This window comes from Protobothrops mucrosquamatus, unplaced genomic scaffold, assembly GCF_001527695.2.
Source record: "Protobothrops mucrosquamatus isolate PMUCROS unplaced genomic scaffold, P.Mucros_1.0 scaffold1401, whole genome shotgun sequence".
Classification (NCBI taxonomy): Eukaryota; Metazoa; Chordata; class Lepidosauria; order Squamata; family Viperidae; genus Protobothrops; species Protobothrops mucrosquamatus.
In genome coordinates this window covers 324,366-350,486 of record NW_015387586.1, presented here as the reverse complement: position 1 = coordinate 350,486, position 26,121 = coordinate 324,366, and the positions used below count along the sequence as shown (strand labels likewise).

Here is a 26,121-nt window from a genome sequence, read left to right as displayed (position 1 = left end):
AGTCGACCTCTGTCCCCCTGCCAATACAGACTGCGTACGGTCGGTGAGGAAGGAGGAGAACCACTGCATAACAGTGCCTCCCACTCCTAACCCACCGAGACGCCGCAGCATGATACCGTGGTCCACGGTATCAAAAGCCGCTGAGAGGTCCAAAAGAACAAGGACAGAGGAATAACCCCTGTCCCGGGCCCTCCAGAGACCATTGACCAACGTGACCAATGCCATTTCCGTGCTGTGTCCCGGCCTGAAGCCCGACTGGTATGGGTCTAGATGACAATGAAGGTGAAAAATTTCTTTATAGCATCATGACAATGAAGGTGAAAAATTTCTTTATAGCATCATGACAGCCAATAAAGAAGGGGTTTTCATTATGACTCAGAACCAAAAAATGATTCATGGACTATCATCACAACGCTTCACCTAGAAGGAAAGCCTAAGTAACATGAACCCAGGCTTTGGTGGGAAAATTTGTAATGAGAGGTATTTGGGGATACAGACGGTGTTACATAAATTTCCTTGAATATAGCACTACTATCAATTCAGAGCAAAACTTTTTAAAAGTGATTAAGAAAAGTCTGATAGCACAAGAAGGAAATATGTTTGCACCTCATGAACCACCCAAGAGGCAGTCACAGCATTGGATCTCACCATTCAATTCCATCTGCCACAGTCCAGACTTGTCAACATAAAACCTCTCTTTTCCCAATGAAGACATATTTTTGTGGGATATTTTGTTTAAGTCAAATGAAGACTGTCAGAATTTCAGTTAAGAGGCAAAGTGAGGCAAAGGCTTTTAGAACTTGTTCATTGTTGGTAGAAGTATATGGTGACAGCAGCCACTATGTGGAAAGCTAAATTCAAGGACTATTTTAATGTTTCAATTAAAGAAATATCCCTATTTTATGAAGGTGGAGGCATTATTTTACATTCCACTCTGGAAATGCTTACTTCCAGTTCCTTGGAAAAGAAATAATGGAAGGTAAGAAATCAGGGAAATGGGTCTTCTCATCCTTTCCCCCAAAAGTACAGATTGAAGAACATTTTACCTGGAATTTTATTTTCTCCATATTACTCTCTTTGTTTGGCTGTAGGTCAAAGCTCTGAGCATGGGTTGGTGTCTCTTTGCCTAACTCCCCTTGCAGTTTCAGCACACCTGCATCAAAGTTGCCTGGCCATTCAGGACACATCACAGGTCTACTAGTAGATGGTTGGATATGTACAGAAAATCTATGTGATAAAGCGGGGGCAAGCAGGTCTTTTAATACAGATTATACCAATATCTTCCCTTCTGTTTCTGCAATCCATGGTTGGTTAGAGAAATGAGGGTGAGGGAGACATTCCTGCAGCATCTCAGGTGACCATTAAGAACAGCTTATACTTCTAAACTTACTATATTTTGCTATAGACTTCCATTAGGCAGTCACACACGCTCAGCAGTGCCTCTCTGAAGTGGAACCAGAAAAGGGGGGGGGGATGATGGTCTTCTAGTCAAAGTTATACAGACATCTTTTTGCCATAGCAATTTAAAATGTAGAGGAGCCGAAAGATTTTAGGCTCATCTGCTTCATTCTGAATTATAATAGTTTTGCTAATTCAAGTAAAGGTCTTTGTATCCTTGTCCAGAAACCGCAACAGAAGACATTTTAATCTGAAATACATGCATAAAAAAGATTGTGCGTTAGAAAGTAAACGTGAAATATAAAAACAGATAAAACAGACCCTCCCCAATTATTACTTAAAGGTCATAAACATTTTGCATTTTTGCTGCAAAAGGCTAATATGTCTCCCCTTGGAACTGTTACAGACTGAGTAATAGAGTAACGATATACAAAATCGTTTAGAGCAGGCATCCAAAATTCTCTGAGGTCTATATATATTCACGCCCCGGCGAACGAAAGCGTCGAGCAAATGAAAAACAGGAAGTGCCACAGAGCAAAACGAGCATGCGCCAAAGTCTTGCCTTACTTTCAGCATCGCCCAGGCCGCCAGAGGTAGGCAACCTTGGCTCTTTTATGACTCGTGGACTTCAACTCCCATAATTCCTGAGCCAGCATAGCTGGCTCAGGAATTCTGGGAGTTGAAGTCTACGAGTCATAAAAGAGCCAAGGTTGCCTACCCCTGGTCCAGGGACTTCGAGCTTGATAGAGACAGAAATTAGAGTGACGAGACGATTCGTATGGAATTATAATTCACTGGTGCCGATCGCACAACTGTACTCGCTGAAAGAGGTCACTTGCTTTCTGATTCAGGGTCTTGTGAACACATAGCCTGATTGCAGACCAGGCAAAACACTGAATTCGAGTATTGGCGGATTCCGGCAACACGGTTTGTCACGCTTCCCTTTCATCTGTGGACCAATAGGGTGGCTCCAACAACTTTTTAGAAGGATACAACTGGAATGGGGAAAAGCGGTATGCCGTCTGGGGCTTCTGGGGGAAAGGCGAGATATCGGGCTTATTCGTTCACCTATTAGCTCCCACTTAAGGCTGGTTTCACTCCGACCGCCTCCCCCGCCCCCCTTCTGTATTAAAGACGGTGGATCTCTTTATTGGTCTACTTATGGCGGCGCTGCAGCTCGCAACCCGAGAAGCGGAACCCTCCGAGGCGCGTGCGCGCCGGTCCTCCTTCGGAAGCGCCCCACGGTAGGAGGCTGGAATGGGCTCCCCTTTCTTAGCTTCAAAGGAGCCCCGGGCACGCGTCTCGGAGGGCTCCGCTTCTCGGGTTGCGAGCCGCAGGTTAGGGTAGATGCGCCCGATCCCAATACCGCCCTTTCTGGGCGTGGAGAGGAAAAGCAGAATAAAAGCTGGGATCTTTCGGACGGCGAAGCGTTTCCTGCGTTTGAAAGAGGGCGAGGGAGACGGACGGGCCGCTCTTCCCTGGCTGGGCTGACCCGGGTTAGTCAATTCCGGCCGTGAGGTGGACAGCACTGGCATTGGGCTCCCTTTCGGCTGACCGGCCTCGTTGCACCCTTTGTGGCAAAAAAACCAAAACCTTTTCTTGATTCCCGCGGAGCGCAGGACACTTCCTTGTCAGTCTGTCCTGAAAGCTCTTCTCCATGGCTCGTCCCAGTCGGAAGAAAATCCTGCCGGTATAACCTGAAGGGAGACGGTTCTGCTTCTTGAAGGCACCCAAGGGAATTCATTGTAAAAGCGAGAGTCCGGAGGTATTCTTCCTTTGCCACTGCGAGAGGAATCCTGCGGGTGTCGAAGTGAAGAAACTATCGCATTCAAAGCTTTGAAGGCCTTATTTGGGTTGGGTTTTGGTAGGATGAAACGAAAAAGAACAGAATCCCCTTCTCTTTCTCATATTAAAATGTTAATCTAATTTACAGGATAGGTGAAACTGGAGAAGAATCTGTACCAGCCAGAGGTTTTTGAAGAGCAGATGAGAAGCTGCATCTGATCATCTTTCTTGAAATTAAGCATATCCAACAGACAGCTTTTCCAGTCTGTTACCCTCGGGATAAGTTGCAACATTAATTCTTCCCAGTAAGCATGATCAGCCAGTAATCCCAGGTGGAGGAAAATCATCAAAGATTAGTGTGTATCTTAATTCCCAGTGGCTGCCTGAACCTAGATTATTTAATGCATGTGTCAAATCATTTCTGACAGGTGCCAATCGTGGATAAATTTATTATGTCTACATAATCAGCTTCTTGATGGATGTTGCCTCTAATAGATTTGTAGCCCAAAAAAATTTATGTGGTAATAATTTGGAAATCTTTTTAAGGTGCCACAGGATTCTCTGTGGTTTTGCTGTAAAGAGGCAACCTTTTCAAACTCTTATAGATTGAGAAAATTGCAAGAAGAGATAGGAGGCCATTTCAAGAACATATCACCAATTCACCCCCCTTTTGAGTGTTCAATAACTCTGCCTTGCATGAATTGGACTATTGTGTCTAAACATGCATATTTAAAAATAAGGGTATTTTGTAGGGATGTGGAGTTGATTTTTTATATATTCTAGGACAGTGATGGCGAACCTTTTAGAGACCGAGTGCCCAAACTGTAACCCAAAACCCACTTATGCATCATCGGGTGCTGGGTGGGTGTGGCCCATTGGGTGGGCGTGACTACGGTGGTAACAACAGACTGGGTGGGACTAAAAAGTTCAATCAATCAATTCCAACTTTGCAAGATCTTTTTTTTTCTCGCGAGAAGTTGAAATTGACTGATAGATTGAATTTTTTTTTTGTACACGGCAACGGAGGCCTAAAGCGAAAAGCTTTTATAAAACCCAGCTGAAGGCCTAGGACTGGAGTGATGGCGCGCGTGCCCACAGAGAGGGCTCTGAGTGCCGCCTCTGGCACCCGTGCCATAGGTTCGCCACCACTGTTCTAGGATGTTAGAGGTTTCAATGCTTGAAGTTACTTCCTTTTGATATAGTATAATGGTAGAGTGATACTAGAGTACAGCATTAAATAAGGGATCACACGAAAGCTTTGCATAATATTACAAAACTTGTATTGCTGTTTAGTAGTACATGAAGTTAAAATCAAGAATTTCAAGCTAAACAAGTATGTCAGGATCTCAGATTTGTTGTTCTTAGATCGGATGGTACACTTGGCCGTGACCATAGTACATGTTCATTTACTATATAAGACTGCAATTCTATAATCATTTATTTGGAATTAAGCTTTATTAAGTTTAATTGGACTCATTTCTTAGGTGACGTGTGTAGATTTGCATTTTTGTATTTTCTCTAATGATACAATGTAATAGTTAAAAGTCAAATTAACAATTCAAGGACAAATATATGATGGTCTGGACTTTTAAAATGTTTTATGTTTTATTTCCTTTTTAAACAGAACATGATACACCAAAATGAATCCTGTGGTACAGAACAGATATTCATATCCTATTTAAGATGCATGCTTTATGTATTAGAAGAATGGACTGGAGTGGAACGCCTGGGAGAATATTTGAGTTACCTCATCTATCTCATATGGCTATTTATGCCACTACTCATAGGATTTCTGCTTCCACTAGTTTTTCTCCTCCTCTTTTATATTTCTGCTATCATTGTTCATATTTACAAAAGAAGGACAGACATAAAAGAAGGTCACTTGAATGATTTCTGGGATGGTGCAAGACAAATGTTGGCAACTATATGGTATGCTCATGCAAGAATATGGAATGGTAAGTATCCTACCATTCTTCTTATGCATGATAGTTGTGAATTAAATTATCCTCAGTCTGAAGGGCAAATATTCATAAAGTCACTGGGTAATTTAATAATGCTTATTTACAATTCCCTGTAATTTTTTTTAAAAATAATGCTTTTAGTATGTCAGAGGTTTTTTATTTCAGTTTATAATTTTACCCTTTCCTAAGTTGATAATGCATTAACATTGTAAAAAAGGGGCATACAGAAATATAAGAGAAACTCCACGTGTGGAAATGTTTCCCTAATTTGGGGACAAAATGGCAGTTTTTATGTATGGTGTGTTTCAGGAACTCAGGTGCGATTTTGTGATGTGGTCGCCTCTATTAAGTTGGTGCTGGCTGTGTGATGGTGATGGAAGTTGCGAAAAACATGAGTTCTCCTGGTCTGCCCCAAGGGTGACAGCTGGACCTTTTGGTGTGGAGGATGATAGGCTTCTGGCTGGACTTTCCATGTTTTTGGTCACTGGAACTCCTGGAATCTTCTTTGTGCAGAAATGAAGACAATGTCTATGTGAATTCGTACCATGGGAATTTGACCCTGTCATGGGGAAGTGGACAGGATCCTAAGGAATGTGAGCTCCGACATCTGTGGGTTAGATTTGTGTCTCACATGATTGGTAAAAATTTCCCAGGGGATGATATGCTGGTGGATACTAGCAGTAGATAATGCATCTATGAATGAGAGGGTGATGCCCCAGTCTATTAAGGAGATTGTGACGCACCCTCTTCTTAAGAAGTGGTTACTCAATGTTACCCTGATGGACAATTTTCATCCTGTCTCCAACCTTCTCTTTTTGTAGAAGGTTGTTGAGAAGGCAGTCATGCTGAAGTTCCAGAGGATCCAGATTGAAACAGATTATTTGGATCCCTTTAGTTGGACTTCAGGCCTAGATGAAGGATGGAAATAGCATTTGGTCATGTTTTGGGATCTCTGACAAGAGCTACATGGAGGTAGTGGTTAGAGCAAGAGGGTAGCAAGTCCTTGCTCTACTTGACCTCTCTACAGCTTTCAATACCATCAACCATTGCATTCTGGAATGACTCTGGGGCTTAGGACTGGGGAGCATTGTGTTGTCCTAGTTCACTTCCTTCCTGCAAAGCTGTTTTCAGTTTTCAGTTGATATTGGGAACAAAAGATTAATTGGGAGCAAAAGATCTAACTTGTGGCCCCTGCTTTGAGGAATCAGTGCTTTCTTCACTCCTATTTAGTATCTACCTGATGCTCCTGGGTGAGATTATCTATCACTAGGGGGTAAGATTTCATCATGACTAAGTCAAGGGTACCTGTAGACATTTCCAATTTCAACATTTTACCACCTCTTTTTCCAATGTATTCTGGGATCCTTTTGGAATAAATATGGTCTATGTCAGTGATGGTGAACCTATGGCATGTGTGCCAGAGGTGGCACTCGGAGCCCTCTCTGTCGGCAAGCACATCGTTGCCCCAGCCCCGCCTCCCCCAGCGCCCCCCCACCAACAGTCCCCTTGGAGGAGAGTTGTTCCCAGGCGCGGTGCACATGGAGCAGCGCAGCCAAGCACATGGCAGCTGGGCAGCAGACACAAGACTCCGCCCTCACGCCCCGTCACACGCAGATGATGGAGGGAGCGGGCAGAGGGTGTGGTGGCCATGGAGCTGTAGGGCTGCCTGGGCGATCTGCAGTGGGCTGTGGAGTTGGTGGGTGGCCCTCGGGCAGGGCGGGGTGGGGACAGGGCGGGGGGCGGGGCAGTTTTGGGGCACTCTGTCTCTAAAAGGTTCGCCATCACTGGTCTATGTCTTATTATTTGGCATCCCCTCATGTCATTGACATATATTTATTTATTTATTTAAATAAATTTATATGGCCCCCATTTCACTTTTACACAATTCTTAGTGGCTTACAGTGAAAGAAATAACTTATAATATGTAAAATAAAACAAAAATAAAAACATATAGTAGCCAAACATGATGTAACCTATCATTCATAAAATGAGACAGGCTCTAACCCAGGGGTTCTCAACCTTGGCAACTTTAAGACTTGTGGACTTCAACTCCCAGAATTCCTCAGCCAGCAAAGCTCCAGGTTTGAGCACAAAGCCATGTCTAATCTCAGGGGGAATGATGTTCCAAAGGATGGGTGCCACAGGAGAAAAGGTTTTCTTTCTGGATCCTGATAGCCAACACTCTCTAGAAGTTGGTACCTAAAGCATGCCCATATTCAAATAATGTGGTTGTTCCAGAGACATTGATAAATGTAGTTTAGAAGATCTGGATCAGTTTAGTTTTTCTTTTTGTAATGGAGATAGTTCTCGGTTGATCCGTACTTCTTGATTATAAGTACCGTCTAATCAAGCAATCCCCAAGCTTTTTGACTTAGCAGCCCGGCAGAGGGGACAACCAGGCCACATGAGCGGCGGATGAGCACGCATGCATGTGCAGTTCTACTCATGCAAGTCGGTTGGCATGCACGTGCAGCTCAACTTGTGCAAGTTGAGCTGTTTGCATATGTGCCCATGCATCAGCCCACCGCTCACGCAACTTGAGCTGCATGTCTGCACCAGCCTGCTGCTTGCGCTCCCCGGTTGCAAATAGGCCATGGCCTGATAGTGGACCACAACCCAGGTGTTGGGGACCCCTGGTTTAATCCTCCCTCTCTAATCCTTCATCCTATCTAATCCTTCAAATTCTCTAATCCTTGAAAACTTGATTATCCTTATTCAGGAGAACTTGCTCTTTTCTCAAGCAGTTAGCATTGTAAAGCTCACATTTTTCATTACGCAGCTCAATTTGATAGCTTCCAATGATGGGTTTGTTTCACAGTGGAGGAGGTAACTTGTCATTGCACTTTACATTTGGTGCCTCATCATAACAGTAGCCCTTATATTGCCAGACATTTTTATCATACCACCTCTTCTGTGAATCCTGTGCCAAGGCTAAGTGTTCTTGTGGGAATTTGATAAGAGACTGTAGTTTGAACTAGTACCTATTCAATCAGTTGTTTAGGATATTCAGTTCTGGTTATCCAACGTTTTTTAAACTACATCCAAGATCCCTATTCTCTATCTTAAATATAGTAATTCAAAAGGACTAAATCCTGATGAGGCCTGTGGTATTTCTCTATGTAGAATGAAAGATGGCAATCAAATGTCCTAATGAATGGAATGAAGTGAATATTTTTTTAAAAAAATATTCTGGAGACTCTGACTTAAATAATCCATTAGCCCATGTGTGCTCATGGGTGATTTGAACTAGTCTGCAATCCTTTCATTCACAAAGCATTGTGGAGCTATATTAGGAGGGTTAATTTAAAATTGTTCCCTTAATCTGTCAAGGGATAGATTAAGTAGATATGCTAAATCTGCTAAAGATTTCCATTAATCCCTCGTCTCTCCATTTTGCCATGGTGGCTTATATTGTAACTTCCTCTGAATATTAGTGTGTGCAATCACAAGCTACCAGTATATGTCTATTTCCTACAGCTGTTCTTGGAAAAGACAGCCTACAAGTGTCTGTACCCACTTTTGAAAAAGGTTCCAGCATAAATACTGTAGGTCCTTCTACCATTGCAGTTTGTATTTATTTTCTCTTTTGCATTTGACATTCCCTAAATTTCTGACAGCATCTACTATGCTTTCTCCTGATACCTGGCTGGTAGAAACTATTGGATATTGTAGCTGAAAGTATCCTTCCTCTACCTATGTATCCTGACAAGGGATTTGCCTGTCCCAATTGTAGACTTGTTTCTCAGTATCAGCTAGGGGCCACAGACTACTCTAGTCTTTCTTTCTTGAGTAACTAAGTTTCTCTTAACCTGTACAAGAAGTTACTAATACTTTTTAAACTGGATTTTACACCACTTCTTCATTCCTTTTTCAGGCCTTTTTTCCTTTCCCATTCCAATCTGAAGGAGAAAACATCTATTACCTATGAAACATCTCTCTGCTTCCATGCTTGCATTAAGAAACACCTAGCACTTCTCAAATGTTGCTCACTGCCACTTTTTTTGTATTTTCATTCAGAATTATGCCAGACGTCTTCTCAGGCCCGTTTATAAAACTATTTGTCCTAAGTTTTTATATTTACTATTATTATCTTTGTTGTGTTCTTGGTGCTCTGAGAGCTTGGTTGTCTTCTTGCAGACATGTAATTATCCAGCCAGGTAAAATTATCAGCACAGGTAAGAGTGGTGCTTGTTGCTCCATATGTGTGTATAGTTGTTTGATGTGCCAATCTTGATAGGGTATGGGTTCTTCGATGGTTTCTTGATCATGTTATTTTTTCCTTGATTATCTGGTGCTATTTTCTGCTTTCTGAATGTTGGCTGCTGGAGGAGATGTGCTCTAGGCCAGAGGCCACCAACCTTTGTCGGTTGGAAGACCGGAGGAAAAAGGAGGGGAAGCATTTTACATGTGTGCGTGCATATGCGCACAGGGCCGCAAGTACACATATACCGCAAATGGGGCAGGGCTAGCGCCCGCGTGATACTAACCCTATCCTGTTCTTGTGTGGTGCAGCGCCTTGTTTCTGTGCGCTTCAGCAACCATTTTTGCATCTTGCAGCGTGGTGGCACCCCATTTTTGCACCCCACGGTGTGGTGGTGACCTATTTCTGTGCCCCACGGCAGTGTGGTGTCCATTTTTGCACCTTGCAGTGTGGTAGCGGCCTGTTTTTGCACCCCGCGGTGTGGTAGCACCCATTTTCGTGCCATGAGGCATGGCATCTGCATCCCATTTTTGCACCATGACGCGCAGCTGCGGTCCGTGGTGCGCCATCCTGTTTTTGTGCCCTGCGGCCGCAGTGTTAGCACAAGTGATGGGATGTGTGTGCACACATGCACACTGGCCAGCCTGCCCCATGGCCCAGTGGCCAGTAGGCCACAGCCCACTACCAGGCTGTGGTCCACAGGTTGAGGACTCCTGCTCTAGGCTGTTTGTCTCCTTCCTTGGCTTTTGATTGTGACTTTTAAGTGATGTGTTTATCTGTGTGTGTTTATTGATGAATGATTTCTCTGAATGCCAAGCTTATAGGAATTGCCCAAAGTTTTTTGATGTCAAGGTTCCGACAGATGAAACTCTTCAAAAGAACTTTGAGGCATTGTTTACCTTAAAGAATCTTTTATTCGAGAAACAAAGTATCGGCACTACATAGTTGAAACCAGAAACTAAATTCCCTTCCCCTGGATACAAAGTAACAAAGTGCAATTCCCTCCTCCAATAAACAGTCATAAATCACATTCCCCAATTAGCTTGAAGCGGGGGCTTTCTCCCCAGCCCTCCAGCCTGCCAAAACACTATCAGCTCTGGGCCCAATGTCCTTGGGTTCCCACAACTAAGTTATTATTGTTATGACTAGCTGGACTCTCATCCCTATTCCCCCTCCCAGCATCAACTAATTCTAAAAGCAATAGAGAAAATGGCTGCATTTCCATCTGTTGTCAAAGCAAGAACATCCGATGTTAGCAGCGTTGACATCTGATTTGTCTTCATCTAGATGTTAACAGGACACAGTTTAAGCTGTAGTTGATTCTATTTGTGTACTGGCCAGCCTGGTAGTCTCCCATAAGTACAAGGTGCAAGACCCATAGGAAAGGAAGGAATAACTTTATATGCAGGTCAAACATATTGGGTTTGGAATGTTTTCTCTCATTGGGTAGCATAATTTAAGTCATAAGGCATCTAGAGAACATGCTCAGTAACTTATCAGTACATGCTATCCCATAATATTCTTAGCATGACAATTTAAATGAGCTTCTACATATGTGGTGGAGAAAGTAGAATGTTAATGAGAAAAACAGTCATAAGGTTATTTAGAGTCCATGAAGAGACAAACCAGATGGCAATTAACACTGAAAGAGTTCTTTGCCTTCCCAGAAGATTAAACTACAGACATTTTGTTATCCAAACTCACTCCTGCCCTATTCTCTGCTGAAGAGTAAAAAATAGTTTATCTTGCAGTTTGTGAAAGTTATAATGTATCAATCAGTCAGTAGTTACACAGTCCTATTACTGAGGGAAAAACCTTTTTACTGTACATTCCAGTCTACAAGATTTTGATAAACTGTTAATGATACATTTAAAAAGAGAAAAATAAGGCATATCAAAATACAAAAAACCTTATGTTATTTAGCAAGTACAACAATACTACAAAGTCAACGTTGTTGGTACTACAAGTCCATGTTGCTTTTCTTTCAGGATGAAATTCTAGAGATTATGAGAATGATACATTCTCATAAGTCCTTATTTCATTATGAGATCATTGTTTCAAAAAGCTGATCACTTTTTATAAAATGGTTCATTCAGGGTAGATTAATAACTGCAAGAACACTATATCTTAAGAGAGAAAAGAGATATTTGATTCACACATAACAGTAAATCTAAATGATGCTTCTTTTTTCTTGAGCTGTTTATTTTTCTATTACAGTCTTAATATGTCTTGAGTAAATGATCCAGCATATGTGAACTCTGTCACAGTGCTTTCTTTAACTAAACATGGCTCTGAAATCTAATAAGGATTGGAGAAAATGTTTTACCTTATAACTCTTCAGGATACAGGTTGATTGGTGGCCCCTATTCTCAGGGCTACTCTTTCATATAAACAATACAGGTCGTATTCCATCGGATGGAACATTGCCATTATAGTCCCTATATATGAAAAATGAAACAAAGATAACCCCAAAAATTATGTACTAGTAAGCCTAATTGGAATCATGGCTGACATGTATGCAAAACTGTATGCCCGCCTCCACCAATGTTGTCCTGTCCCTGATTCCAATGCAGCAGACAAGACATGGATACCCAAAGGTAAGCAGCAAAATGTCCAGATCTGCATAAAGGTGTTAGATGGGATTGTATTTCATCTAGTCCCAATGATTTTTAAGCCAATATGTCGGTGATATTCTAGGATTCATTTATGCTTCAGACATTCACATGTCAAAGATTCATGATAAATTTATTACAGGTACTACTTAACATACCACTGTAAGTTACAATGGGTTGTTAAGTAAAGTGACTATATGACCTTGTTCTCCCTAATGTGGTCATTAAGTGGAGCACGGGATGCCTCAGAGGTGAGGGAGGCTTGGAAAGCCTAGTATAGGACCAATCCCTCCTGCCATGGGGTGCCTTCCTCACCCTCTGAGGCACGCCATGCTTCATTCCCAATCATTGGAGGCTTTGGATCTGCTTCCAACCTCCTCCCCCCACCACTACCCTCCTCCACCTGTCTCACTAATCACATATGTACCTTTGGAAGATCTCTGGAGGTCATATTGGGAAGGAGGGCAGGCCACTTTGTCCTTGGTCACACTGCAGGATCAATGGCTTTGTCCTGGAAGCGTGTGCCATTTTCGGAGCAGCCACAATTCATTGAATGCATTGAAGCCACATGGTCTTCAGGAATATATCATGTAAAGGCAATGTATTTATCTGAATGCCGAGTCTTTGTATTTACCACTTAATGTATTTTCTTATTGTATTTTCTTTTATTTATTTTACCCTGGAATTAGATCTGGTATTTTACTTTCATTTTTTACTTTGATATAGTTATAGGGATAATTGATTAATTAAATTACTACTAGACCTGATAGTCTACTTTGTCACCATTATTCTGGAGTGCAGAGCAAACCCATAATATTCTTGCAGGACTATTCTGATTGTAAAAACATATTTTTACACTGATAAGAACTCTAATGGCAGTAAGCAAAACAACCAATTATTCAGACCAATAGGTTCTATTAAAAAGCATAAGCTACATATTACTTAATTTGATTTTGAGTACCATATATATCTCCTGCAATGTCTACAAAACAATTCATTGCTGTAAATTGACTGTCTCACCTGAGATAAATCTGTCCTTTGTATTAAAAAAGTGTGAGATAATGTATATAGATTTTTCATTTGAAAGTAAATGTATTGTAACCCTCTATCTTCATTTTAATTATGACATAGTTGTGAGATTTGTGTGCTCTGAGGAAGATGACAGTTATGCAAAGGTTCAGCCATACTGGATAGTCTTATCAGAGAAGTCAGATAAAAAGTGTTTCCCATAAAAAAATATGGTGAGACATAAATTACAGAAATCCATACCAGCTTGTTTGTCGCCCAGCTTAACAGGATCCGCACTAGATTTTGCAGTTCCTGGATATCGGGTGAAAAATGGACTACAGCAGAGGTCCCCAACCTTTTGGGCACCAGGGACCAGTTCCGTGGAGAGAGGTTTTTCCGTGGACCGGAGGGGACATGGTTTTGTGTGCTGCCTGCATCCCGTGGATGGGGCTTTGTTTATGCGGACTGGTTGCTGGCATGCCACGGCCCAGTATTGGCCCACGGACCGGGGATTGGGGACCCCTAGGCTACAGGACTCAGGATAGTTGGCTGAGCAACCAAGACCAACAGCTACAGAGGTACTGGAAGAAAAGGTGTTCTCCAGTCACAAATATACAGTGATTGAAAACAAAGAAATAATCTGTTATTACAATTCAAGTCCAACAAGAATAGGTTATTTGAAATGATTGCACCAATTCTGGAAAGAACAATTTCCAGAATCAGAAATAATGAGGCTAGCAGATCAACATCAATTTATAATACAAAATAAAATATTCACAGAAACAGAAAGAATTGTGAAGGTCCACCCTGACCAAAGATATCAAAGCCTTGCCAGAAATAACCCCGAATGTAAAGGCAAACAAGGGGTTTTGGCAGTAAAGGAATCCAGTAGAAATATAGAATTGTTTTCATTTGGAAACAGGCACCCTCTTCTCCACCTCAGAAAGAACAAAGCCCTCAAACTAAAGAAGTAGAAGAATTTAATAGAAGAATAACTGAGCACCTAGAACAGCACAAAAACATCAGAATAAAGCTGCCTGCATTGAAGCTTGCTCCAAAGAAAGAGCTAGCACAAACATTAAAAGATGCAAATATTACTATATCAAGTAAAAGAACCATCTCACTTCAAGAAACAAACCAACTAATTCCAAAGATGCTTTTTTTCATGAGGCAACTAGACTTTCTTGTTTTTCTTTGAAGACATTTCGCTTGTCATCCACGAAGCTGATCTTCAAAGAAAAAATAAGAAAGTCGAGTTGCCTCATGAAAAAAAGCATCTTTGGGATAACTATGACCTGGATGACTGCGAATTTCCATAAACCAACTAATGTACAGCACAGCTGCAATTATAACTGAATACCTGGGGTGCAAAATCAACAAAGAAGAAAAAAGCCAAACAGTACACCGCCAAACAGTACACCACCAAAATGGAAGATCAGACCAAAATGGAAAATCGGATCAGCAAGTTGAGATTAGATGCAAACAAGTTACAACAGGTGAAAGAAATCAGCAGATATAAAGCTTGAATTGTAAATTATAGGCAGAACCTCCAGTTTCAATCCAATTAGAAACATTTCTACCAATCCATCAATGGAGTGATCGCAGTGAATCAGTCAGACCTGACAAGGAAGAAACAGTGCAGTTCCGCATGCAGATATGGGATAACCCAAAAAATACAAGAAAGAAACAGTTTGGTTAAAGGATGTGGATAAGAATAAAAAAAGCTGAAATGAAAGAACCAGTAATAACAGCAGAAATAATAGAGAAAAGAGCAAGGAAGATCAAGAATTAGTCAGTACTTGGGGAAGATGAACTGCGTAGTTTTTGGTTGAAACATTTGACTGGTCTATACTCAGTTTAACAACACACTGCAAAAAAAGTGAAACTGAAGAGTAGCTAACCTCTGGCAAAACCTACCTGGTAATGAAAGATCCCAGCAAAAGGGGCAGTACCAGGTACCTACAGGTCATTTACCTGCTTACCAACAACTTTCAAATTGCTAACTGGTGTGATAGGTGATGCAGTCCGGTAGCATCTTGAAAACAAACTTTCCATCTGAGCAGAAAGGAAACTGCCCAAACAGCAGAGGAACAAAAGATTAACTCCTAATTGACAAGATGATTTTGAAAAACTGCAAGAGAAGGAAGACCAACTTGAATGTAGCATGGACTGATTACAGAGAGGCATTCGACTCTCTGCCATATGATTGGATAATCAAGTGCCTAGAAATAACAGGAGTCAGTAGAAACAATAGAAGCTTTGTGAAAAAATTGATGGCACAATGGGAGACATAGTTGCAGGTCAATGATGAGAGATTGAGAGAAGTTAATATCAATAGAGGAATATTTCAGAGAGACTCACTATCACCTCTACTGTTTATCATTTCACTGATTTCTCTGTCAACAATACTGAATAACTCAGACCATGGCTATCAAACATCAAAAACATCTGCTAGATCCTACCTCCTTTACATTTACTTTACATCATGTCATTTATGGATGATCTGAAGCTGTATGGAAAAAACACCATCTGAAATAGAATCGCTGCTCAACACTGTCCATATATACAGCCAAAATATTGCAATGAAGTTTGGACTGGAGAAATGTGCCACCATCAAACAGAAAAAATAAGTGAAAACTGAAGGAATCAAGATACCCTATGGAAATAACATCAAGAGTCTGGATGAAGTTGATCACTACAAATACCTGGGTATCCTTCAAGCTGACAACATCAAGTATGCTAAAATCAAGAAAAAGATTAGAAGTGAATACAACAAGAGAGTGAAGAAGATTTTAAAAGTCTAAACTCAGTGGATGAAATACCATCAAGGCAATTAACATCTGGGCAATTCTAGTCATTAGATACACAGCTAGAATAGTGGAATGGACTGAAGCAGAACTAAAAGCCCTGGATAGGAAGACCAAAAAAATAATGACAGTGAATCATGCCCTGCATCCGGGATGCATTGACAGACTCCAGCTACCAAGGAAAATAGATGGGCATGGAATGTTGCAAGTACATCAGATCAGGGGTCTCCAACTTTTCTGGCCTTGCATACTGGTGGGGGCCCCAGAGGGGATGGTTCCATGCAAGCCGCGGGTGCCTGCGCTTGTGTGCGCAGCTCCATTTATGCAATTATGGGTTATGTAATGAATAACTGCCATGCATTGTAATGTACTTATAGTTGGTACCTGTATTCAGCAGTTTCGTAATTTTAATATGTCAAGAATATTTTTTTACACAAACTTGGTATCAAATGCTAATCTTGATTATTTCTGTCCATAACAGGTTATGAGGTACATGGTCTTGAAAAACTACCAGATGGACCAGCAATGATTATTTTTTATCATGGAGCAACTCCCATAGACTTTTTCTACTTGTTAGCCACTGTTCTTATCAGGAAAAGAAGAATCCTCCATATAGTTGCTGATCATTTTGTATTTTTAGTTCCAGGTAATTGTCCTGAATAATTAAGAGAAATTATTTATACATCTGAAATAATGTACTGTATGGATAAGCTTTACTTCATAGTTAGGTTGTGATATATATTGCAAGATAGCAGTAAACTAAATTATTTTTTTATTTTTATTTTTTTTATTTTAAATAACAATTGATTCAACTACTAATTATTCAATTATTCTGGCTTGTTAAGATTTAATTTCCTATCCTGAAGTCTTATGTAACTGCACTCTAAAGAAACTTAGATATACCATTGTATCAGTTTTGGATTTCAAATTTCTTATCATGAAGCCTTTTGCAGCTACTGTACATTACAGTTAAATTGTTTCCGGGTATTGATAGTTGAGGGAAAGTGCTTTTTAAATAATCAATATGATGTAAACTTTACAGCATAAATATATATATACTGCATAAACTATATAAAGATATTTAATTGATAGATTTCTTATCAGGATAAATTTTCATTATAAAAAAATTATAAATTTATAATTCTTATCACTGAGTGTTGATTTGAAGATATTTCATTACATATGGATTGGTGAAAATTTAATCCTTTTTGTCTTTCTCATAATTTACATCTGCTTTGTAGTTCATTGTTTATTCTGTATTTTTCTGATAAAATATAGTATCTGTGGAGAGATCATAATTTTATATCAATATTAGTCCTACAACAGATTCTTATGAATTCCAGGTATACAGTTATTAATTAATGTGTTCCATGCTCTGCATGGATCTCAAGAAGAATGTAGAAAAGTATTAGAGAATGGAGAACTGGTGCTAATTTCACCAGGGGGAGTACGGGAAGCACTGTTCAGTGATGAAAATTATACTATTATGTGGAGAAATCGCAAAGGATTTGCTCAAGTGGCCATTGACGCGAAAGTAGTAAGTATTCTGTGGGAGTAACTGGAATATAAGATTACAGCTGATTATGTATACCATGCTTAGAAATATAATATTTCTGACAATAAACCCTTTCTGGTAAACTTTAAGCAATATGAAACAATGTGATGGAGAGAGGTGATTCAGCCAAATTAGAAACAGTCCAGTGTCCTATAGTGATCTTAGGGGGTTGGACTGATACTAAGGAAACTCAACCCATCCTCAGTCACAGATTCTTGGGCCAGTCAGTATTCAGTCTACCTCACAGTACTTATTTTCAGCACCTTTTATAGATATAATTTTAGTTTGTTAACTTTCTAAAAAGTATTATGTGAAACTTTATTTACTCCTAAAAGTATGTTTTGTATGCACAATTGAAACGTATTTTTTAAACAATTGCATATTTATTGATTTAGTTTATTTTAAATTTTGTTCCAAATACATATACAAACTGCTGAATTCTAAGAAATATAGCTTCTCTTCATTTTAGTTAAAGAAGCAGGAAAGGGAAATGTTACTGTTGAAAAACGTGTAGTTTAAAAAAATGTATTTTTTACTTTATACATTACTGTATCAGAACTGTTGAAGTGAGGGAGGAGAGACACACACACAAGTCTCAGACTGTATCTATGGAGTTTCTTTGCTTTCTCTCTTTGCTTTACAGAATCTGAGGTATCAGATTATACTTACTCTGATCCTTTTAAAAAATAATTTCCACAAATTTCTAGAAATTAATGAAATGTGTTCCTTGAGCATGTTCGTTTCTGTATCAGTTTGGTATGCTTCCTTAATGTAAACCAATTTAATTTACATTTTAATCATTTAGTATATTATTTTTTAAAAATCAATTAAAAGTAGTGCATGCCCTTCTTCAAATTTCTCCAATTTTTCAGAAAAAAGAAGTTAGGGAAATGTTTTCTAGTCTGCTCCTCTGTTTGGCTTTTCTTGCCATATAAAAGCAGCTGATATAACCCTTTTATAACTGTATACACATTAAAAAGAGTCATAACCATTTATGCATTAAAAAGGGCAAGATGAGAATGTATCTCTTCAGATTTTTCAATACAATTTTCCCATAATATTTATATAAATAATATGGCATTATGTACTGTGATAATTTTTACTTAATACCACATTAATGCTAATTAATAGCTGACATTGAACAATTCAAATACTGGTACTCCAAAATTTTATGAATCAAATTCTAATATACTCTATCTGTGGCTTATTTTATGTTTCCTTTGGTTGGTATGATACTTTTTTAGGGAGAAATGCATCACTGTTAGGACTGCAGAGTCTTGACAGGGACAAATTAAAAAGCCAGGTGGTAGCAAAAACCTGTTTTTTAAGCATTGAAGCAGATACAGTCCTCAGATGCTTCTGTGGGTTTTCAGGAACCTTCCCAGATGTATTGCACAACTGCTTTGCTTTGAGGGTATTCCCACTGAAAGTATTGCCTTGCATACATTTATAGAAACTTAAAAAAGTTAAACTTAAAAAGTTCTTCAAAGAGTTGTCTGAGCTTCCAGACACAGAAGCTGAATGAATGTTTTCAAGCATGAATGCTTTGCTTGTGCCAACAGATTTTGCAAAATGCCTCTCCCATTCTTAAAGCAGACAAAATTATTATTACCAGCATCTCAGATTTCTCCATAACATCTTTGATGAAAATGAACATTTGAGAATATCCTAGATAACTTTCTATTTCGTTAACTGCTTGCAGGACAAGGTTGCTTTTCTGAAATGTGGAGAACTTCATACATAAAAGAGCAGTGCAAAAATTTAATATATTTAACATTCTAGCTCAAATATTCTCAGAGTGCAGACCTATAATTCCTATAGATTGAAGTTGCAATAATGGGAGACTTATCTAACTTTGTATTGAGAAGGTTGGATTGAGAATGAATGACTAAGACTCAAATTCCCTGTAAGTTACAAAATTCACCCACTGAGTGCTTGCAAAAAAAGGAAAAAGATACTTTAGTTTCTTGGAAATGTGACTAAGAAATAGTTTCCTATACTGGTATATAACTTTGTGATTTAGTATAAAATCAGTTGATTATGGGAAATAATTTGTTAATATGTTATCTCCTTTATTCTTTCAGCCCATCATTCCCACGTTCACACGAAATATTCGGGAACATATTCGAATAGTTGGAGGACAAATAAGTATGCAACTTTGTTTGGATTGGATTGTATTAAATCATTTGTGATTATATTTTGTTGGTCCTAATTAATGCTCATTTTGGCTCTGTTATGCCCATAATGCTGGATATGATTTTAAATAAAATGCTCTGGTTTTTAATATCATGTTCTAATATATAAATAAGCTGCTTGGTCTCTTGTACAAGAAGAAACTATTGTTAATTCATTTATATATTGTCTTTCTATGGCAGCTGAAAGCAACATAACTGGATTTCCCATTTTTAATACCAGATCAGCAGTATGAATCTGTCACAATGTAAAGTTGTCCTGAGACTGCATGAAGGACAGATGCAAAATTAAGTACCCTAGATGGATCCATGTTCATCTCTTTAATCACTGCATTACAGTCTGGGCATGTAGAATTTGTTGGCTATTCTGCATGACAATAGAGAATCTTTTATCATTTACTTTTGAGATTTGATATTTCTCCTTTGAGAGATTACAGTTTGATAAAATAAAAAGATGAAAAAATTGAAAACTCAGCTAGTTTAGTATAGTGGTTAAGGTCCTTGACTAGAAACTGGGACACTCTGAGTTTTAGTATTCTCTTAGGCATAAAACCCTATTGGGTGATTGTGGCTCAGTCACTTTCTCTTAGTCGAACTCATATCACAGGATTGTTATGGAGAAAATATGAGGCAGCAACATTATGTCCAGTATCTTTAATATAAAGCGGATATAAATCAAAATTGTTATTGTTGACAAATTTAACTCGTAAGAACAGTTCTTCTTGATCAAGCAAGAAGCAGCCATTTAGTAGCCAACCAGATAATTTCTACAGAATAAACAGATAGGAGGTGGAAGCATATTCCTCTTTGACCATGAGTCCCTTATAACTGGCATTTAAAAACACAATGTTCCCAATGCAGAGGTAACATTGAGTCTTCAAGACCAATAGCCCTTAATCCTTAGGAGCCATGATGGTGCAGTGGTTACAATGCAGTGTTTCCAGCTAACTCTGCCTACAGCCAGGAGTTCGATCCTGATTAGCTGAAGGTTGATTCAGCCTTCCATCCTTCCAAGGTCGGTAAATTGAGGACCCAGACTGTTGGGGGTAAATGTTGACATTTGTAAACCATTCAGAGAGTGCTATAAAGCACTATGGAGTGGAATATAAGTCTAAGTGCTATTGCTCCCGCTATTCATAGAACTGCCTTCCATCACTTTATACATCTGCTTTTAGAATCATTTGGGTTAGTGGATATCACCAAATTTTATGGTAATGACTTCCATAGGACTCTGGCATAACATCCTTACCTTGTTCTGATTTGTGTTAGGAAGCAACATTGTATAGATTTATGAGAACCTCAATCCTTTTAGGTGAAATTAGAAATGACATCTTCCATGAAGACCACTTCCAGACTCCAAACTTGTTCCAGACCATTACAAACCAGTATAGCGACTAATTGCAAGCAATGCTTCTCCTTGCAGTTACCTCTCTCTTGTCTCCTCTTCTTTCACTACATCCTAGTTTTTAACCCTGGTATCTTTCTCTGTCCTTTAATATTTTAGCAAGCTGCAGTGCAGCTTTAAGTTCCTAATGCAGAGTTCAAGATGGTGCTGGAAGCATTCACTAAATTGCTGTTCAGATTTGTGACAGGAAGCAACTTTATACAGGTTTTGTGATTGAATCACTGCTTCTTGGATTTTTTAAATGAATAAATGGGTAAAAATACATAATTGTACCTGCTACACTATTAATCCCTCTTTTTTTAATTAACCAGAATTATTAAGATCGATATATGAGTATCTTCGTTTGCCACTAGTTCTTCTGTATGGAAACTTTCCAGTTAAACTGCAGACATATTTGGGAGATCCTATTCCATATGATCCAAACATAACAGCAGAAGAACTGACCGAAAAAGTAAGATCTTCCTTTTAGAGTATTAATATCCTTATCAAGGTTACCACGTTAAAATAACCTCGTAATAACCTTGTAAAATAACCTCACAAGGTTAAAATAAAGACTCCTGGATGGATTGCCAAAATACTTTCAGCTTATACTAACTATATGGATGTTTAGAGAACATTTTTGTGATTCAAATTGTGGATCGAAACATAAATTTTTATTCAAATAAATAGTACAAAAACACAGGATTGTTTGAAAATTAAGCTGAATGAAAGATTAGGGAATTCGTCAAAGTTCCCAAAATACAAGGAATTCTTGAGTTTTATTTTTTATGTAGCAGCAGTATTCTCTACTTCTTTTAAATTTTTACTTCTAATTGTTCTTAAATGCATAATGGTCAATTGTTTGTAGTTTAAATTTTTAGGAACTGCTTTTAATTTTTTTATGAATTGATTCTGAACTATTTGGGATTCTTTTTTGTTTTAAAAGTTAGCATATTAATTCATGAGTTCATTAAAATTATAGAAATAAAAATATATTTTACAGTTCAATCATATAGAAGCAAAAGTACATTATGATATAATTTACATAGCCTAAAAAACTTTTGTAGAGCCAAAGAATAAAAGATCAGCTATCAACAATGTGATAGTAAAACTCAGCAGTCAACAGCCATTAGAGATGGTTTTTCAAACCTTTTTAGAAAAATAAAAGTGAAAGGGAGAGCTGCACATCCTTAAAGAGGCAATTCACTGAGGTTGGAACCATTTACAGAAACGATTCTGTTTCTAAGCTCTATCAGTCAGATTAATCTTAGCGCCTCAACAAAATTTCAAATGGACCAGAAGTGATAAGTCCCATCCTACTTGCACTAATTCACTTTTATGAAAAATAATGATTTATTCTTCTTCCCAGATTAGAGTTTGCCTTTGTTCATGAACACTTTTTTCAGTGAAGATGTGGGAAAGAGTATGAAACTATGAAGTCTCCTAAAATTAACTGGTTACTTTTTATAGATGAATAAATTGGGATTTTTATCAATCGTATATAGTTTAATAACAGAATTAATACTCTAAGAATAGTTTAGGACATTATACAGTGAGGGAAAAAAGTATTTGATCCCCTGCTGATTTTGTATGTTTGCCCACTGACAAAGTCTATAATTTTATCAGTCTATAATTTTAATGGTAGGTTTACTTTAACAGAGACAGAATAATAACAAATAAATCCAGAAAAACACATTTCAAAAAAGTTATAAATTGATTTGCATTTTAATGAGTGAAATAAGTATTTAACCCCTTCTCAAAACATGACTTAGTACTTGGTGGCAAAACCCTTATTGGCAATCACAGAGGTCAGACATTTCTTGTAGTTGGCCACCAGGTTTGCACACGTCTCAGGAGGGATTTTGCCCCACTCCTCTTTGCAGATCCTCTCCAAGTCATTAAGATTTCGAGGCTGACGTTTGGCAGCTCGAATCTTCACCTCCCTCCATAGATTTTCTATGGGATTAAGGTTTGGAGACTGGCTAGGCCACTCCAGGACCTTAATGTGCTTCTTCTTGAGCCACTCCTTTGTTTCCTTGGCCGTGTGTTTTGGGTCATTGTCATGCTGGAATACCCATCCATGACCCATTTTCAATGCCCTGGCTGAGGGAAGGATGTTCTCACCCAAGATTTGATGGTACACGGCCCTGTCCATCGTCCCTTTGATGGGGTGAAGTTGTCCTGTCCCCTTAGAAGAAAAACACCCCCAAAGCATAATGTTTCCACCTCCATGTTTGACAGTGGGGATGGTGTTGTTGGGGTGATAGGCAGCATTCCTCCTCCTCCAAACACAGCGAGTTAAGTTGATGCCAAAGAGCTCGGTTTTGGTCTCACCTGACCACAACACTTTCACCCAGTTCTCTTCTGAATCATTCAGATGTTCATTGGCAAACTTCAGACAAGTCTGTACATGTGCTTTCTTGAGCAGGGGGACCATGAAGGCATTGCAGGATTTCAGTCCTTCGCGGCATAGTGTGTTACCAATTGTTTTCTTGGTGACTATGGTCCCAGCTGCCTTGAGATCATTGACAAGATTCTCTTGTGTAGTTGTTGATGATTCCTCACCGTTCTCATGATCATTGAAACTCCACCAGGTGAGATTTTGCATGGAGCCCCAGACCGAGGGAGATTAACAGTTATTTTGTGTTTCTTCCATTTGCGAATAATCGCACCAACTGTTGTCACCTTATCACCAAGATGCTTGGCGATAGTCTTGTAGCCCACTCCAGCGTTGGGTAAGTCTACAATCTTATCCCTGACATCCTTGGACAGCTCTTTGGTCTTGGCTATGGTGGAGAGTTTGAAATCTGATTGACTGATTTGCTATTGTGAACAGGTGGTCAGGCATCCTTTAAGAGAGTGCTCCTAATCTCAGCTTGTTACCTGTAGAAAAAACACCTGGGAGCCAGAAATTTTGCTAATTGATAGGGTATCAAATACTTATTTCACTCATTAAAATGCAAATCAATTTATAGATTTTTTGAAATGTGTTTTTCTGGATTTTTTTGTTGCTATTCTATCTCTCACTGTTAAAATAAACCTACCATTACAATTATAGACTGATCATTTCTTTTGTCAGTGGGCAAACATACAAAATCAGCAAGAGATCAAATACTTTTTCCTCTCGCTGTATTATATAAATAAAGGATTTTGCATTGCTCAATGGAGCTTGGAGTTTCAGAATGCCTTGCCATTCAGCAGAAGACAGAATTCCCTTTTAACAAACACAAAATCAGAGTAGCCCAGTATCAGCATGGCTGAAACCTACTCCTATGTTTATTATTTGATTTTGTAGTGTTTAAAGTATAGATTGTCTAATGAAAACTAATTTCCACAATGAGAAATCTATATATTTTGTATTTGTGTGGGTTCTGTAATTTCAGGGTTAAATTACTGTATGTCTGGTTAATGTTATATTGTATTTTGAAAACGATTCATTTTTCTTTTGATTTTTAAATGTAATTTACCATTGAATTATGCAATAATAATGAATAATTTATATTTCTCATCCTTCATTCCCCTCATAGACAAAGGATGCACTACAATGTTTAATAGACAAACATCAGAAAATACCAGGAAATGTGTGGAGAGCCTTGATAGAACGAGTTTCAACAGAGAAACAAGACAATGAATAACTTTGGCAAATCATTGTGAAAATTTTTGAATGATATTTTAATGTGATATATTATTTAAGAATTGTTACAATAGTTTTTTATTTGCTGTGCAAATGTATAATTTTACAGAAAACCAGACTTTGAAGATCATTGTTACATGTATTGCTCAGGAAAGTAAACCTTTCAGTATAAATACTTTGTTTTCACAGAAATAAAACTATAGTTTAAAAACCACAATCCTAATTTGGAATAAGATGTAAACATGATTTTTAGGCTTTTTGAAAATGCATCAAATATATAGCATATTTCTAGTACTTCTTAAATTAAGTGTAAGCTTTAAATGGATTGGGACTAAATTTCGTATTTTTTTATAAAACTTGGATATTTTTTTTATTCCATGTATTCTCCAATGTAGTAGAAGTTCTCTTTGATTCCTCTATTAAATCAGACTTGCGCTAATTCATTTTTATGAAAAATATATTGGATCATGTAATTAAAAGGAACTTTTAGTTGGGTATAATTTTGAATAATTTTAAAGCATAAAATAATATTTAACGGTATCTTTCTTGGACACAATAGGAAATCTAATTCTATTACACCTTGTTCTGTTTAAGAAAAAAATTGCAACAATTGACATTCTTATACAGGTAATTCTCAACTTACAACCACAATTGAGCCCAAAATTTCTATCACTAAGTGAGACAGTTAAGTGAATTTTGCCCCATTTAACCATCTCTCTTGCCACAATTGTTAAGTTAAGTCACTGCAATTGTTAAGTTAGTAACACGGTTGTTAAGTGAATCTGCCTTCCCCATTGACTTAGCTTGTCAGAAGGTTGCAAAAGATGATCACATGACCCTGGGACTCTGCAGTCCTCATAACTGTGAGTCGATTGCCAAGCATCTGAATTTTAATCATGACCATGCGGATGTTGCAATGGTCATAAGTGTGAAAAATGGTCATAAGTCACTTTTTTTAGTGCCGTTGTTACTTTGAACACTAAATGAACTGTTGTAACTCGAGAACTACCTGTATAGACATTCTTTCTTTTATAGGTCGTCTCCTGATATCTAGTGTAATCTTCCCACAGGCAAGATTACTTTTATTTCCTTTTTACTTCACTTAATTTACTTTTCCCTCTCCTACTTTAATGTGTGTTCATAAGTGTTTCATAGAAAATGCAGAAAATGGAAAATGTAGAAAATGTAGAAAAATAGCTAAATTATAGTATATACAAAAGATTTTAATTAAATTTTAAAGTAATCAAATTTATGTATGCAGAAGCTACTCATATGAGCAAGAAAGATCCGGTATCTATATTCATTAATACTTAGAACTATACTTAGAATTTAGTTATATATTATTGCTCAGCACTGCTTATGCTGGCATTTAAAAAGAGAAAGTTTGTAAATAATATGAATTGGCACTGCATAAAGAAGAACTTCTGCAGTAGAAATTAATCGTTTTGCTATTTCCCAGCAAGTACTACGTTTTTGGGTAAACTGCTAATTTATTATGATCTTGTGCCTCTTGGAAATTAAAATTCATGGATTATAGGTATACTTTTGTGCCAAGGCAGTGCAAAGCCACCAAGATATGCCTTC

At 38.4% G+C, this 26,121-nt stretch overlaps 1 protein-coding gene across 1 annotated transcript; it reads left to right on the top strand.

Annotated features, from left to right (window-relative positions):
* The first annotated feature begins 3,479 nt into the window (after positions 1 to 3,479).
* Positions 3,480 to 24,995, top strand: LOC107292686 (transmembrane protein 68). The gene is made up of 7 exons (XM_015821798.1): positions 3,480 to 3,488; positions 4,808 to 5,138; positions 16,254 to 16,418; positions 17,116 to 17,309; positions 19,412 to 19,475; positions 21,236 to 21,375; positions 24,431 to 24,995. Exons 2-7 carry the CDS (start codon positions 4,811 to 4,813, stop codon positions 24,536 to 24,538), a joined length of 999 nt encoding a protein of 332 aa, XP_015677284.1. The 5' UTR covers positions 3,480 to 3,488; positions 4,808 to 4,810; the 3' UTR covers positions 24,539 to 24,995.
* The last annotated feature ends 1,126 nt before the right edge of the window (positions 24,996 to 26,121 follow it).

Excerpts from the sequence above, each read along its gene's own strand:
- LOC107292686 (XM_015821798.1), top strand. The coding sequence starts at position 4,811 with ATGATACACCAAAATGAATCCTGTGGTACAGAACAGATATTCATATCC. Across the intron at positions 17,310-19,411 it reads TGGCCATTGACGCGAAAGTA|CCCATCATTCCCACGTTCAC; the intron begins GTAAGTATTCTG and ends TTATTCTTTCAG. Across the intron at positions 21,376-24,430 it reads CAGAAGAACTGACCGAAAAA|ACAAAGGATGCACTACAATG; the intron begins GTAAGATCTTCC and ends TTCCCCTCATAG.